A 13,201-nucleotide genomic window follows, 5' to 3' on the forward strand; every position below is an offset into this window, starting at 1 on the left:
AAGTCGAGTTCCTCGGGTTGATCGTGGAGAAGGGTGGTGTTCGAATGGACCCTGTGAAAGTAGAAGGAGTTATGAAATGGCCTACACCCAAATGTGTTAAAGATATCCAAGCATTTATGGGTTTTGCCAACTTCTACAGAAGATTTATCTTCGGGTTCTCGGACATAGCCAGACCAATGAATGATTTATTACGGAAAGATGTCAAATGGGACTGGACGGAGAAACAACAAGATGTGTTTGATGAACTGAAGTCAAGGTTCACAACAGCTCCGATTCTAGTCATGCCGGACATTGAGAAAAAAATGAAAATAGAAACCGATGCTTCCGATTATGCAACTGGAGCGGTTCTATCTCAACTGATGGAAGATGATTTATGGCATCCCGTAGCCTACTATTCGAAATCAATGAATGATGCAGAACTAAATTATGACGTTCACGATAAAGAATTATTGGCAATCATTCGAGCGTTGGAGGAGTGGAGGCATTATGTGCAGGGAAAACCTCATCATGTGGAGATCTGGACGGATCACAAAAATCTCGAGTATTTTATGACGAGCCAAAAGTTAACAAGAAGGCAAGCCAGATGGAGTTTATTCCTGGCGGAGTACAAATTTACGCTCCAACATAAGCCTGGTGTAGTTAACGATAAGGCAGACCGTCTATCTCGGAGAGAAGACCACAGAGAGGGGGTAGAAAACGACAATTCTGATCGCGTTCTGTTAACACCGGAGTTTTTTACTGTAAAAGCCGCCAAAAGAGGTCAAGTTCTAGTGCAAGGAGAAAAACAATTGCTGAGAAGGATAAGGCAATGCACAGAATGAGAACCTGAAGTCGCTAAAGCATTAGAAACATTGAAAGCGGCACCGGTACAACTACGCAGAGGGATTGAAGAATGGAATGTTGAGGATGGATTGGTGTTATTCCGAGGATTGGTTTATGTTCCAAACAATAAAGAGATCCGCCGAGAGATATTGGAGTTGTTTCACGACTCTCCACCGGCTGGACATCCAGGACGAGCCAAAACCTTAGAATTGATTTCCAGAAATTATTGGTGGCCTTCAATGACGAAATATGTCCACGATTACGTAGATGGCTGTGATAGATGCAGAGCAACGAAGATTCACCCAACGCAACCACACGGTCCGCTGAAACCAAACGAAATACCAGCGGGACCTTGGCAATCAATCACTTGTGATTTGATAGTAGATTTGCCTAAAAGCGAAGGGTTCGACTCTATTTTTGTCGTCGTTGATCGATACACGAAACAAACGCACATCATGCCTACGAAAAAGGAAGTTGACGCTCGAGGAATCGCGAAACTTTTCTTAGATAACGTATGGAAACACCATGGAACTCCGAAGCAGGTGATATCAGATAGAGGAACACAATTCATCTCCAAGTTTATGGGACAAGTGTCGAAACGCCTAGGCATAAAATGGAACATGTCAACGGCTTATCATCCTCAGACAGATGGACAAACGGAAAGGATAAACCAAGAAGTCGAGCAATATCTGAGAATGTTCACGTCTTACCGCCAAAATGATTGGGTAGACTGGCTTCCGCTAGCAGAATTCGCTCACAATAATTCCGTCACTGTAACCGGTCATAGTCCATTCAAAGTACTCTACGGATACAATCCAGAGTTTACTTTTTCACCAATTTCCAATTCCAAAGTACCTGCAGCTGATGAACGAGTGGATGTAATGAAAGAGGCGAAAGAAGACGCAGAAAGTATGCTGCGCATGGCTAGTGAACGGATGAAAAGATTCTACGATAAAGGAGTAAAAGACGCACCACAGTTCAAGAAAGGAGACATGGTCTGGCTCAATGCCAAGAATATTCATCAGAAAAGACCGAATAAGAAACTCTCCGACCGAAGACTTGGTCCGTTTGAAGTGCTTGAGAAGACGGGTGATGTAAATTACCGCCTGAAACTTCCGGCAAAATATCAGATCCACCCAATATTCCATGTAGAATTACTCACTCCGCATTCCCCCTCGACCTTAATCCAAAGACCTCCACATCATTGTCCGCCGCCAGAGATCGTATCAGAAGGCGATTCCGAATGGACAGTACGAAAAGTCCTAGATTCGAGACTGCACAGATCAAAACTCCAATACCTAGTAGAGTGGGAAGGATATCCGATAGAAGAAGCGACATGGGAACCTGAAGAGAACCTCGAGAATGCACGGTTGAAAGTTCAAGAATTTCACCGGCAAAATCCGAAAGCATTGAATCCCCGCAAAATTAATAAATCGGTGTTCGAAACACAAGAATTCTTGGAGTGGCGTCGAAACTTTATCCGCCCAAATGTCTTTCGCGATGACGCTCAACCTAGAGAGGGGGTAATGTCACGAGTTCCAAATACGAACCATTATACATTCCTAAATTCTAAGTCCTTTAAGCGCCCAGTCACAGCGCCTGTTACTAAGAAAGTATTTATAGTTGAAGATGTCCCAACAACGGCGTCTATTGTAGAGTTAACTAAAGAACCTATGAACGAGTCACGTGACTTATCGGAATACGCCGGACTAAACTTTATTCCAAACGACCCTGACAGAATGTTCCAGAACCTTACGGTTGCTGCGGCACATGTCATGACATCATAGTTATATATAGAATCGTACGATATCATCTTATTATTTGATTGGTAGTTAGTTCAGACTCAGTTTCGATCTCAGTTACAAATATGTGTATATAGGTAGTGTCTTGTAGTCAGTAGTTCTTTAGTTCAAACCTCTTGTATCTCCTAGTGAGCAATCCGAGACGTACCTGCTGCCTTATCCTCTTTGTGATTATCTTGTTGTTTGAGTCCTAGTCTCTGCCCAGCGTTAATTCGTTATTGGGTTGTGACACTAACCAGCCATTAGAACGTTTCAAGCAAACCATTCAGTGCACTAGTGAGGTTCCAGCATACCGTAAATTTGTATGTACCCCCCATGATATTATTGATATCCCTTATCAACTAATTTAAATTCTTTTACTAGGTGCACGCCATGAGTGCATTCAACTTCGACTTATCCTTCGTCGATGTCTCTTCCAAGGGGGATATATACAACTACAAATCGATAAAATATGACATCAAGCCCGATGTTTGCGTATACCCGTCGAACATCAAGACCCCTGACAGGTGTGATGTGACGCAAGCTGAGATGATGGTAGAGTTCAAATGGAACAGGGGCGATGACCCATTCTCTACATCGTCCAGTGCTTCCTCGTTTATTATGTCTTCTCAACAAGCAAGAGACACGATGGGCCAAATCACCGCATACGCCTCTGCTCAGCTAGGTGCTCAGTGGCGCACTCACGCTTACCAGATCCTCATCATCAAGAACTATGCTCGCCTGATAAGGTGGGATCACGAGGGATTCATTGTCACTGAGCCTATCTTCTATCGAGAGTCTCCTGCCCTTATCGATTTCTTCCGACGCTACAACGTTGCACCTCATGCAATGCGCGGCCATGACGAAACTGTTTCCCGTGTTACATCACGTTACCTGCGTCTCATAACCACTGTCAGGCAGAAGCTTGGTTTACCATCGAATGCCCGAATCTTTCAGATCACAATGAAAGATGCAGACGGCTCAGACTTAACGTACTTAGTCCCTGCTCCGGTTGCAACAGGACTCTCCCCCATAGGGCGCAATACACGTGGATTCTCTGCATACGATACCAAGGGAGATCATGTTGTGTTCTTGAAGGACACATAGCGTGTCCTTTTGCCAGACATCATTCCAGAAGGGGATGTATACAAGCGTCTGAATGAGAAGCACGTTCGACACGTTGCAACGTGCCTAGCCTCTGGTGATGTTTTGGGTGGCTCGAACGCACATACCACCCAAACTGGTCGCTTTAAGGATGCGCCATGGGCCCATCCTACAGGAGCTATCCTTATAGCTTATGTTCACTATCGCCTCGTTCTTAATATTGTTGCTACCCCAATCACATCCTTCGTCAGTTCTCGCCAAGTCGTTGAAGTAGTGCGAGATGCTTTAATAGGTATGTGATTCTCTCCATTCTCGGGCAATGGCCATCTTATTTACTATTATCTCTAGCTCATCAGGATGCATATGAGAATTGCGACATCTTACATCGTGACCTCAGTGTAGGTAATATCATGGTGCATGAGAACGAAGGTATTCTCATAGACTGGGATCTCGCTAAATCGACTCGGGACTCGGGGCCAAGACAAATTACTAGAACTGTATGTACATTTCACTTCGGTGATGGTCATGACTCATGAACCCTAATGACGGTTGATAGGGGACATGGCAGTTCATGTCTGCTCGCCTTGTTGCCAACATGAACACACCTCACGACTTCCAGGACGACATGGAGTCAACGCTATACGTGATCTTATGGATCATGTTCATCTTCACGGTATCTTGTATCAGTGATGCTGAGCGATCACACTTCTTGCACACAACCCTGGACCCTGAGCAAGTTCAGGGTTTGGGGGGTTCCGGGAAGGCAAACTTCCTGCAATCGAAGTCTTCTATTACATCAACAACCCCTCTTTTCAAGGGTCGCCCGGCTCTTGACGCCCTCGTGCAGCAATTGCAAAAGACGTTCTCAGCAAGATACATCCCCTCAATGAAAGAAGCAGAGGAAAACGTCAGACTTGCAAAGCTTCATCTGCATGACCCGATAGTCGAGATGGCATTGCAGGACAACTTGGTTGCGATAAAGCTAGATGGCCTTGAGGCCATGAAATCGCACGAGGGCGTTATTAATATCTTCAATACTCACCTTGATTGGGAGGAAGGGTGGCTTGATGCTGATTCTCCTGATCCGCAGCGCATCCTTGTGGAGGACCACAAGGAACTCAAGGAATTTTACATGTCGAAGACTAATTGGTGGCTTTGGTCTGACTTACGTCCTGTCAGCAAGAGGAAGCGGAATGACGATGATTCCGAAGATGAATGACTTGTCAATCTCCTGCAAGTTGCGAGTTGCAACTGTGCCTGAGATTTATTCTCACTGGGATCGCTTATGTTTTTTTGCTGTGCCGTGTATCCTTTGCTCTCATCTTTATTGTTGTCTCATGTATTACTTTCCCAAGGTTGTTTCATGGAATCTTATGTGTTATTACTCATGGAAGGCGCCCGCTTACAGTCTGCTTAGTCTTGATATGCGATACCTGATGATTCGATCACAATTGACCTTGCTAACGATATCTCACAACACGATCTTTTTCTATCTTACTACACTTATACTTATATTTCACAGCAGTCTGTCCTTGAGGCCGCCCAGAACCAACTTTGCCGAGCCCTGGCCCCTGGAACCCTGACTCCCTGACTAGTGGCTAACATTTAAATGTGAGGGTGAGTTCGCGTCAACTCAAAGTTCAAACTTCATCGACTAACTTAATGTCGAGGAAGCTCAAACAACCACCCCCTGCATCTGAGGAACTTGCACCAAGCCTAACTGATGACAATGCAGAACTAGGGCGCAGCCATAGAGTTCCTCAGCCGAAGATTGCTGCAGATGGGTCTGTTGTTGGTGCTCCTCGTCGTAATCCCCGCAAAGATCCTCAACAGGCTCGCCTCCTCAACACAGCCGCACCTGTACATGCTCTTGAACCCATCGTAGAGAACCTTGAGCCTGTCCTTGAGCCTGTCCTTGATACCGTCGTTATACCAGCCAAGCTGAACAACCCAAAACCTCTAACCACATGTGCACCAGCACCTGCTACACCACAGCTGGTGTGTGCGCATCCTGTTGTGAGGAAGCGAACTCGCCAAGTCAGACAAGGTTGGCTTTCTCTAGTGCCACCAGAGACCTTAAGCAAATCAGACTTTCAACCATCGACTGATGATGATGCCAAGGACAATGATATTCCTTCAAGCTCTGAATCCTTTGACGGCTCTGACGAGTCAGACCTTGAAGAATCGGAGGTTACAGAGCCATCTGGGGGAGGATGGCTTCCAAGAAAGTCTAGAGGCGCACCTGATATCAATCATTTTTTCGAACGTACTTCTGAAAAGCAGACGTGCAGGTTGTGCATGTAAGTATTCTTTGCCTTTCCGATAATGACATTGACACTATCCTTCAGGAAGAAAAAGAAGATACCTCAGAAGAGCTACAGTTATGGCCCGAGGACATCGACCAGCATTCTCAGAGGCCACCTTGATGCTCTCCACTCAAAAGCATACCTTCGGTTCTGTGCCAAGCATCAGCTTGAGAACCAAATTACGCGCACAAGGACCCAGGCTGGAACTACCAGTGGTACCAATGCCCAAACAACAGAATCCTCTCAGTTGGACCCATCCATCGACGATTTCAATCATCAAGAATTCCATGCCCGTCTCATTCGTTTTATAGTTGCAGATGATCAAGTAAGTGTCTACATTTTGTAATATTTCATTATGTTGATTGCATCCAATATAGTCTATTAATGTTGTCGAGTGCACCGAATTTCGACAACTCCTACTCTTGTTGCACAAGGACTTGAAAGAACGTGACATCCCCAAGCGAACAAAGACGAGAGAACTTATCATTGTAGCATGGAAGAAGTATTTCGATGTTCTGAAGAATGATCTAAAGGTATGTGTCTCTTCTACCAAACCTCCCGAGTCCCGAGTCCTACTGATCTATCATATGTAGGCTGCACTAGGCAAGATCTCAGTGACAACAGATCTGTGGTCGGACAAACGTCGACACCCATACCTGTGTTTGACTGCACATTGGATCGCACGCGAGGCATCCCGCCTCGTTCTGAAAGCTGCTTTGATCGCTTTCCATTGTGTGCAGGGGCGTCATACCGGAGAAAACTTGGCTAATATTATTGTCCGCTTGCTTGATAGGGCCGAAATCACAGCCAGGGTATGCATCCTTGATGTATTAGACGTTCCTGCTGACTTCCTCTCAGATTGGGCACTTCACCATGGATAACGCCAATAACAATGATACCATGATGACCCATCTTGAGGTCTTGCTAGAAGAACGTGACGTCTCTTTTGATGCTCTCTCCCGCAGAATTCGTTGTTTCCCTCACATCCTTAACCTCTGTGTTGGCCATGTCGTCAAGAGTCTTACGAACTTGGATCTGACCGAAGATGATGATTGGATCACTACGCTTCCCCAGAACCTTTCCGAGTCACATACTTATGAGGAAGCCCTCGAACGTGATCCTATTGCACTTGGTCGCAATATTGTCCAAGTGCTTCGTGCATCTGGTATGCGCAGAGATGCCTTCAAGGCTATCATCATGGAAGGCAATGAGCAGTCATGGTGGACATACACGACAAAGGAGGGACAGACAGAGTCATGCGAACTTTCTGTTCTGCAGTTGCTTCAGGATTCGAGAACACGTTGGGACTCTGTTTACTTTATGGTACAATGCCTCCGATATCTACAGCAGGTAATGTGTTGGAATGTTTTTGTTATCATCAACTCAACCCATCATTAGCCTATCGATTACTTTCTTGAGCGCCCTAATAACAAGGAGTTACGAAGGCACAAACTCTCAACAACAGAGTGGCTTGTACTTCGTGATTGCGAAGTTATGCTGATGGTAAGCTCTATCAAATGAACTGAATGGTTAATAGTGATGCGCAATACTATTTTACATCCAGGTTCCTCATATCGCACTTCAGTCCATGTCGTCAGAACGATTGCCAGTCTTATGCGGCACCATCATCATCTTCAAACAATTCATTGCGAAGTGGAAGTCTCTTCAGAATAGCCAACCCCGTCTAAAGCCATTCTTGGACATCGGGTTACAATGGGCTCAGAAGTATTATGATCGTATGCAATCAGACGTGTACATCATAGCAATGGGTATGTAATTTTTACTTTGTCTTCCTTACTCTTATAATTAATGCATTTCATTAGTTCTCAACCCGGCATATCGCATGAGTTGGATCAAGAAACATTGGTCGCATGAGGGATCTGACAAAGCAATACAAGTAATCAAATCAAAGGTATTTCGAGCACATCTGACCTGGCGTTGTTTCTAACGCCCTGCAGATGCATGATAGCACACCCCGCTCCAGGGGACAGGAATATCGTCCAAAGTCACCTGTCAAGGTTGTCGCAAGGGCCCGCAAGCCTTTGTCATTGTTTGAGACCATCGGGGAAGAATACGGACTTGAGGATGACATGCTTGTATGTAATCTTCACGGTGGAGAGGACAAAACCGTCGATCAGGAATTTGACATATATTTCAATGGAATGACATCACCAATCGGCACTGATATATTGCAATTTTGGCTGGTATGTTGTCACTTGGAGGGCTATTTATCTTACGGTATTAATTTATACATATCTCTTATAGATGAACGAGTTCACATTTCCAATTCTTTTCTCGATTGCCATGGATTACCTTCCTATACAGGCTTCTGCAGTTCCGTCTGAACACATATTCTCTTCCAGTGGAGAGACCGCATCAACCCTGCACTTATGGAGGCTCTTCAAATGCTGAAGTTTTTCTACAAGAAGTCTCACCTTAATTTTACAGAGGGATTAGTACTTGATGAGCGAGCATTTGAGGAAGCTGACACTGACATGGACTTGCTCTCTGTACTCATGGAAGCACAGGGAAAAGATAGCGTCAAGAAGTTGGACAATCTTTTCCGTCTCTTGGCGAAGGATGATGAAGACGATGCTCTCGATCAGAATGTCATTGAGTTGTCTGAAGGCAGCAACCCCGAGGATGAGTGTTGATTAGGTATCTCGTTATATCTGACAATCTACTATTTATTTCAGACTGGACTGCGCTGGATCCATTATTGATGATCTATGTTGTACCTACTAGTACTACTGCAGTGCTACCTAGTACCTACTCATGTTTTGAAGTTCGAAATTTATTCTGGCCTTGTTACAAGCCTACAGTGATCACACTATGACGAACACATGATTCTATTCTCTCCAGCATTTGCTGAAAGCCGAAAGACCTCGCAATTAGCCGACTGAAGTCACTGAACGTGTCGTGCATCATTACTGCATGTTGTGTACTGTCAGTGTACACTCTTTCTCGTCAACTACTGTGCTATTAGGGATGAAAGCTCCAAACACACCTCTATCTTTCTCAAAGCCCAACATTGTAGCCAAGGGATCAGGATTAGAGCCTTTTCAGATCGATGGGAGGTTCAGGCTGGGTGCAGAAATCGGGTCTGGATCACATGGTGAGTCCTGCTTGTTGTACAGGTAATATAATTTGATTCAAGTGTTATAGGTCGCGTGTTCATCGCCAAGGATATTTTTACTGGCCAGAAGGTCATAGCAAAGCTAGAACGTTCAAAACCAAGAACACTAGAGCAGGAGTATGCTGCGTACTTGGCTCTTGCTGGTGGAAACAGTATTCCGCATATTCACTGGTTCAGATCAGACTCTGGACATCACGCAATTATAATGGAACACCTTGGTCCCTCGCTCGAGATGTATTTCAATGCCTGCAACAAAAGATTGGACTTACAGACGGTAATTTCATTTGCAAAGCAGCTGGTGCGTAGGCAACTTTACTGGTCTATAGTATTTGGTATCCGCAGCTAACTTGAAAATATAATAGATTTCGTGCATTGAGTATATTCACTTGCATGATTACATCCATCGTGATATTAAACCCTCCAATATCGTTCTCAGCAGAGAAATAGATGAGGTTGAGAGCATCAAGCTTTATATCATCGACTTCAGCGTTGCACGACTGTTCCGTGACTCGAATCGTCGTCACATACAATTCAAAAACGACCAACACTTTGTTGGAAATCTACAATTCGCATCCATCAATGCTCATCGAGGTGTGGAGCAGAGTCGGCGCGATGATATCGAGTCACTCACTTATGTTCTTGTGTATTTGATATGTGGTGATCTCCCTTGGGCTCCACTCGATTCAGAAGATGCGTACCCCTGCGACAGTTCAAGTCGTATTTTGCAGTCGAAAATCCAGACCTCTCCCAAAACACTCTGTTTTGGACTTCCCTCAGGATTCGCCACCATGCTCACTTATGCTCGCGGTCTTCAGTTCAGCGAGAAACCAGATTATCCCTACCTTCGTCAACTTCTGTAGAGTCCTTATCTTTTTGTATGCATTCAAGACTCAAGAGCTCCCTTTCCACTCTCCGTGTCTGTCTTGACAGAATTTGTTTGCTTATTTCTGTAATTTTACTACTCAGATTTGGCTTCCCTAATACTCGGGTCACACTGCTTCCTGCCCAACCTGTAAATAGCCGCTTGCAAGCCACTTTGGAACTGAGCCGGCGCTTAGCTGTGGTTCTACCGGTTTGGCTAGCCGTTTATAGGATAAGCTGTGGCTTATTAAGCCGAGCTGCAGCTGCCGCAACACTACCTGCAGCAGGTCTTCAAAATTGCGTGCAGCAAGACATTTCATCGCTGATGCATTCCTGTGGAAACATCTAATTGTTCCCCTTCCAAAGGTGGGGACCTGACGGTACCTGCAATTTGTAAGTAGATAGCTGCTGTGTTACCGCTGCAAAAACTCATACCTCAAATTAAGTTCCTGAACTGCAAAACCACCTGCAGCCACCAGAATATGCATAAGGTGTGTGAATATTGCCTTCCACACACCCAGCTCGAACTCGTGGAGGAGGTCAATGACGAGCATTAAGAAAAAATTGAATGCATATTCAAGGAAGCATTCAGAGAACACATTCTGGAATCATGTAAGTGACCAGGTGTGCGCATAAATAGATGGCTTACACGAGTAGGGACCAGCAATTCCTCTTGTAAAATAGTTTTGATGCGCTGTCCATTGATGCCAATACCATATCTAAAAATAAGGTGTTGCGCCTGTTCAACTTTACGATGACGTTTTTCATCATCGACACACTGAGTTGCCTCACAACGCTTCATATCCAGCTTTGTACCCATCTTGGGAATATCTTCTTTCTTGATAAGGCAGTGGGGACAAGGACATTCACCGAGAAACTTGATACATGCAAGCAGAATTCTGTAATAAAAGTAGAGTCAAGAGTAGGTTACAAGAATCAACGCAAACTACTTACTTTTCAGGGTAGTCTGCAGAATAGCTGAAGAATCGAGGGAATACTCGTCGTGTGATCCCATCTCCGCATCGAATAATGATACCATACTTATATGCATGCATGAACTTGTCGTCAAGCAGAAGTGCCCAGATAGCTTGCATCAGCTCGTGCTTGCAATGAGTATAGGTATCATTTGAAGACGCCTCGCCAAAAATACCAATGTAGATGTCTTGAAAGTTGTCTGGAAGCTTAGATCACAATATTAATTAGTAAGGTCGAATAGTGCTTCCAAGAAGCGACTTACTGTAGGAATATAAGCTACATGATGACATGCAGATGCTGTGGGCTTGCCTTGCATATACTTGGACTGGTTACCGAAAAACAAGTAGACCGGCCAGAGAGATGCATTGCCAAAACTTGCGAGATGAGTAGCATCTGACCACATCATCAATGAAGCAACAACTCGCTCCAGATTATCGTCGGCATCTCAAGAAAGAGAATTGATCTCTTTGTAGGCTGCCAGAAAGGCAGGCGAAGAATACACCTCGCTGTAAACATTTACTGTGCGCTCCTCTGACACTTTCCATTGCTGTTGGAAAGGTGTCATGTGGAATGTACATGAAATACTATCCTGGAAGACGGCTGTGATGATGTCAGTGAGCGAGCGGTGATAAACGCCTGGAATCTCCATTTCTGGAGCATCCTCTTCTGACGCAAACCTCTCCTTTTCTTTAGGCAGACGAATTTTGACCGAAGAGCAGTGCCAGCCATTCTCCATGTGGAATGGATTAGATCTGTCCTTAAGATAGTCCTGTATAAGCCTCTTCTCACGAACAGTGTCATACACTCGTGCATCTTCCCTCCGGTAATTGTCGTCGTCAAGAAAATCCCATCCAAGGTGTTTCATTTCAGCATTCGACTTTGAATTGGATCCAGAGTATTGCCAGCAAAAGAGGAGGCCTGCTGTTGGGCTACTGAATGCGGAGAAAATTTTGTCAGGCCAGATATCTGGGGAGGGAAGTCCAGGAACGATCAGGGATTGCTCCAAATGAGTGTTACCTCGAGTTTCAAAGGTCGGAGCATCGGCAATGGCATCCAGCCCTTCATTTCTGACTGGTATCAAAGTGGGACGTTGCGTGTATATGCGGAAGAGACCCATTGAATCAGGTTGAGTCTCGTAAGGGATGAGTGTGGGCTGGTCTTGAACAGCAGCAGGAGGGGTTCCTGGTTCTTCTTGAGGTAGGGATGGTGACACGGATAGGACAGAGGGCTGGCCACGAGTCTGATGAGTGGTAGAGGGCATATGTGCTAAGTGGGTTGCTGTCCCTGGGACATAATCCATGTACCGTGCTGGCATCCGGATTCGTCGACCAGACCGGACAGAGACAGTAGCAGCGACCAGTGGATCTGGGACAATGCCAGAGGGACCAGCATTAGAAGGTCCTGGTGCATTGTTTTCAACCTAGTGAGGATCAGCGCATGAACTTGAGAATATATTATATCCTTACCTCGTCAATGTTGTACCATCCATCGTCAACATCCATCTGCTCCTCAACAGGAGGTGAGTTGCGAGCAGGGGGAGTTTTTTCTTGGAGTGTTGGCGACCGAGACACTTCCCGAAGTCTCCTTCGCTTTCGCTTCTTCCGCTGCTCCTTTTCGAGGTGCTGCTGGCGCTTGTAAATATCAGCATCTAGACTTTTGTTAGCGGAACATTGAGCTTCATGACTACTCAAGCATTTTTGAGTTGTGAAAGACTTCGCGCAACCTAAACAACTAAGGTCGTCCATACAAGATGAACTCAAAGGATGGTGGGACTCAAGGTTTGACTCAAGCATGGACAGAATGGTAGAATATTTATATTGCATTGTGTAGATGTAGCTACACAGATGCCGATGCATTACCTAGAGGTACAAAGCGCTATGCAGGTAATTAGTATACCAGAATATAGATAGAATAATGCGGCGCACCTGCGGACCATAACTTAGAGCAACGAAAACTTATGCAGGTAATCAACATTCTGGAACATATGAAGAACATAGTGAACGCACCTGCTACCAATCCTGATCCTCAAGTATCCAACTGGGGCAGGCCTAAGACGGATATCCGATTATTTGATACTCTGCAAAGTAGTATCAGTACAAGTCTACAGCGTGCATCAAGATTCCACTTACCTTGATCCAGATGGCTGCAGTGTTGATACTGCAGGATGACCAGTATCTACATGTTGAGATGCGTGTTACGTGTATAGAGTAGTTAGT

General features: G+C 45.1%; 3 protein-coding genes across 3 annotated transcripts; 2 read left to right on the forward strand and 1 right to left on the reverse strand.

Moving 5' to 3' along the window:
• Positions 1-2,996: 2,996 nt before the first annotated feature.
• On the forward strand, positions 2,997-4,926 carry HD556DRAFT_1437309 (uncharacterized protein; the record flags this gene model as incomplete). Its single annotated transcript, XM_041305689.1, has 4 exons — positions 2,997-3,686; positions 3,711-3,999; positions 4,056-4,204; positions 4,264-4,926. 4 exons carry the CDS (start codon positions 2,997-2,999, stop codon positions 4,924-4,926), a joined length of 1,791 nt encoding a protein of 596 aa, XP_041165893.1.
• A 4,075-nt stretch (positions 4,927-9,001) lies between these two features.
• On the forward strand, positions 9,002-10,009 carry HD556DRAFT_1429189 (casein kinase I isoform alpha-like protein; the record flags this gene model as incomplete). Its single annotated transcript, XM_041304793.1, has 3 exons — positions 9,002-9,128; positions 9,179-9,447; positions 9,512-10,009. The coding sequence occupies 3 exons, from the start codon at positions 9,002-9,004 to the stop codon at positions 10,007-10,009; spliced, it is 894 nt and encodes a 297-aa protein (XP_041165894.1).
• A 1,421-nt stretch (positions 10,010-11,430) lies between these two features.
• Positions 11,431-12,246, reverse strand: HD556DRAFT_1227092 (uncharacterized protein; the record flags this gene model as incomplete). Its single annotated transcript, XM_041297133.1, has 1 exon — positions 11,431-12,246. The coding sequence occupies one exon, from the start codon at positions 12,244-12,246 to the stop codon at positions 11,431-11,433; it is 816 nt and encodes a 271-aa protein (XP_041165895.1).
• Between the last annotated feature and the right edge of the window lie 955 nt (positions 12,247-13,201).

The sequence above is a fragment of the Suillus plorans genome, assembly GCF_016647745.1.
Source record: "Suillus plorans strain S12 chromosome Unknown HD556scaffold_4, whole genome shotgun sequence".
Taxonomy (NCBI): Eukaryota; Fungi; Basidiomycota; class Agaricomycetes; order Boletales; family Suillaceae; genus Suillus; species Suillus plorans.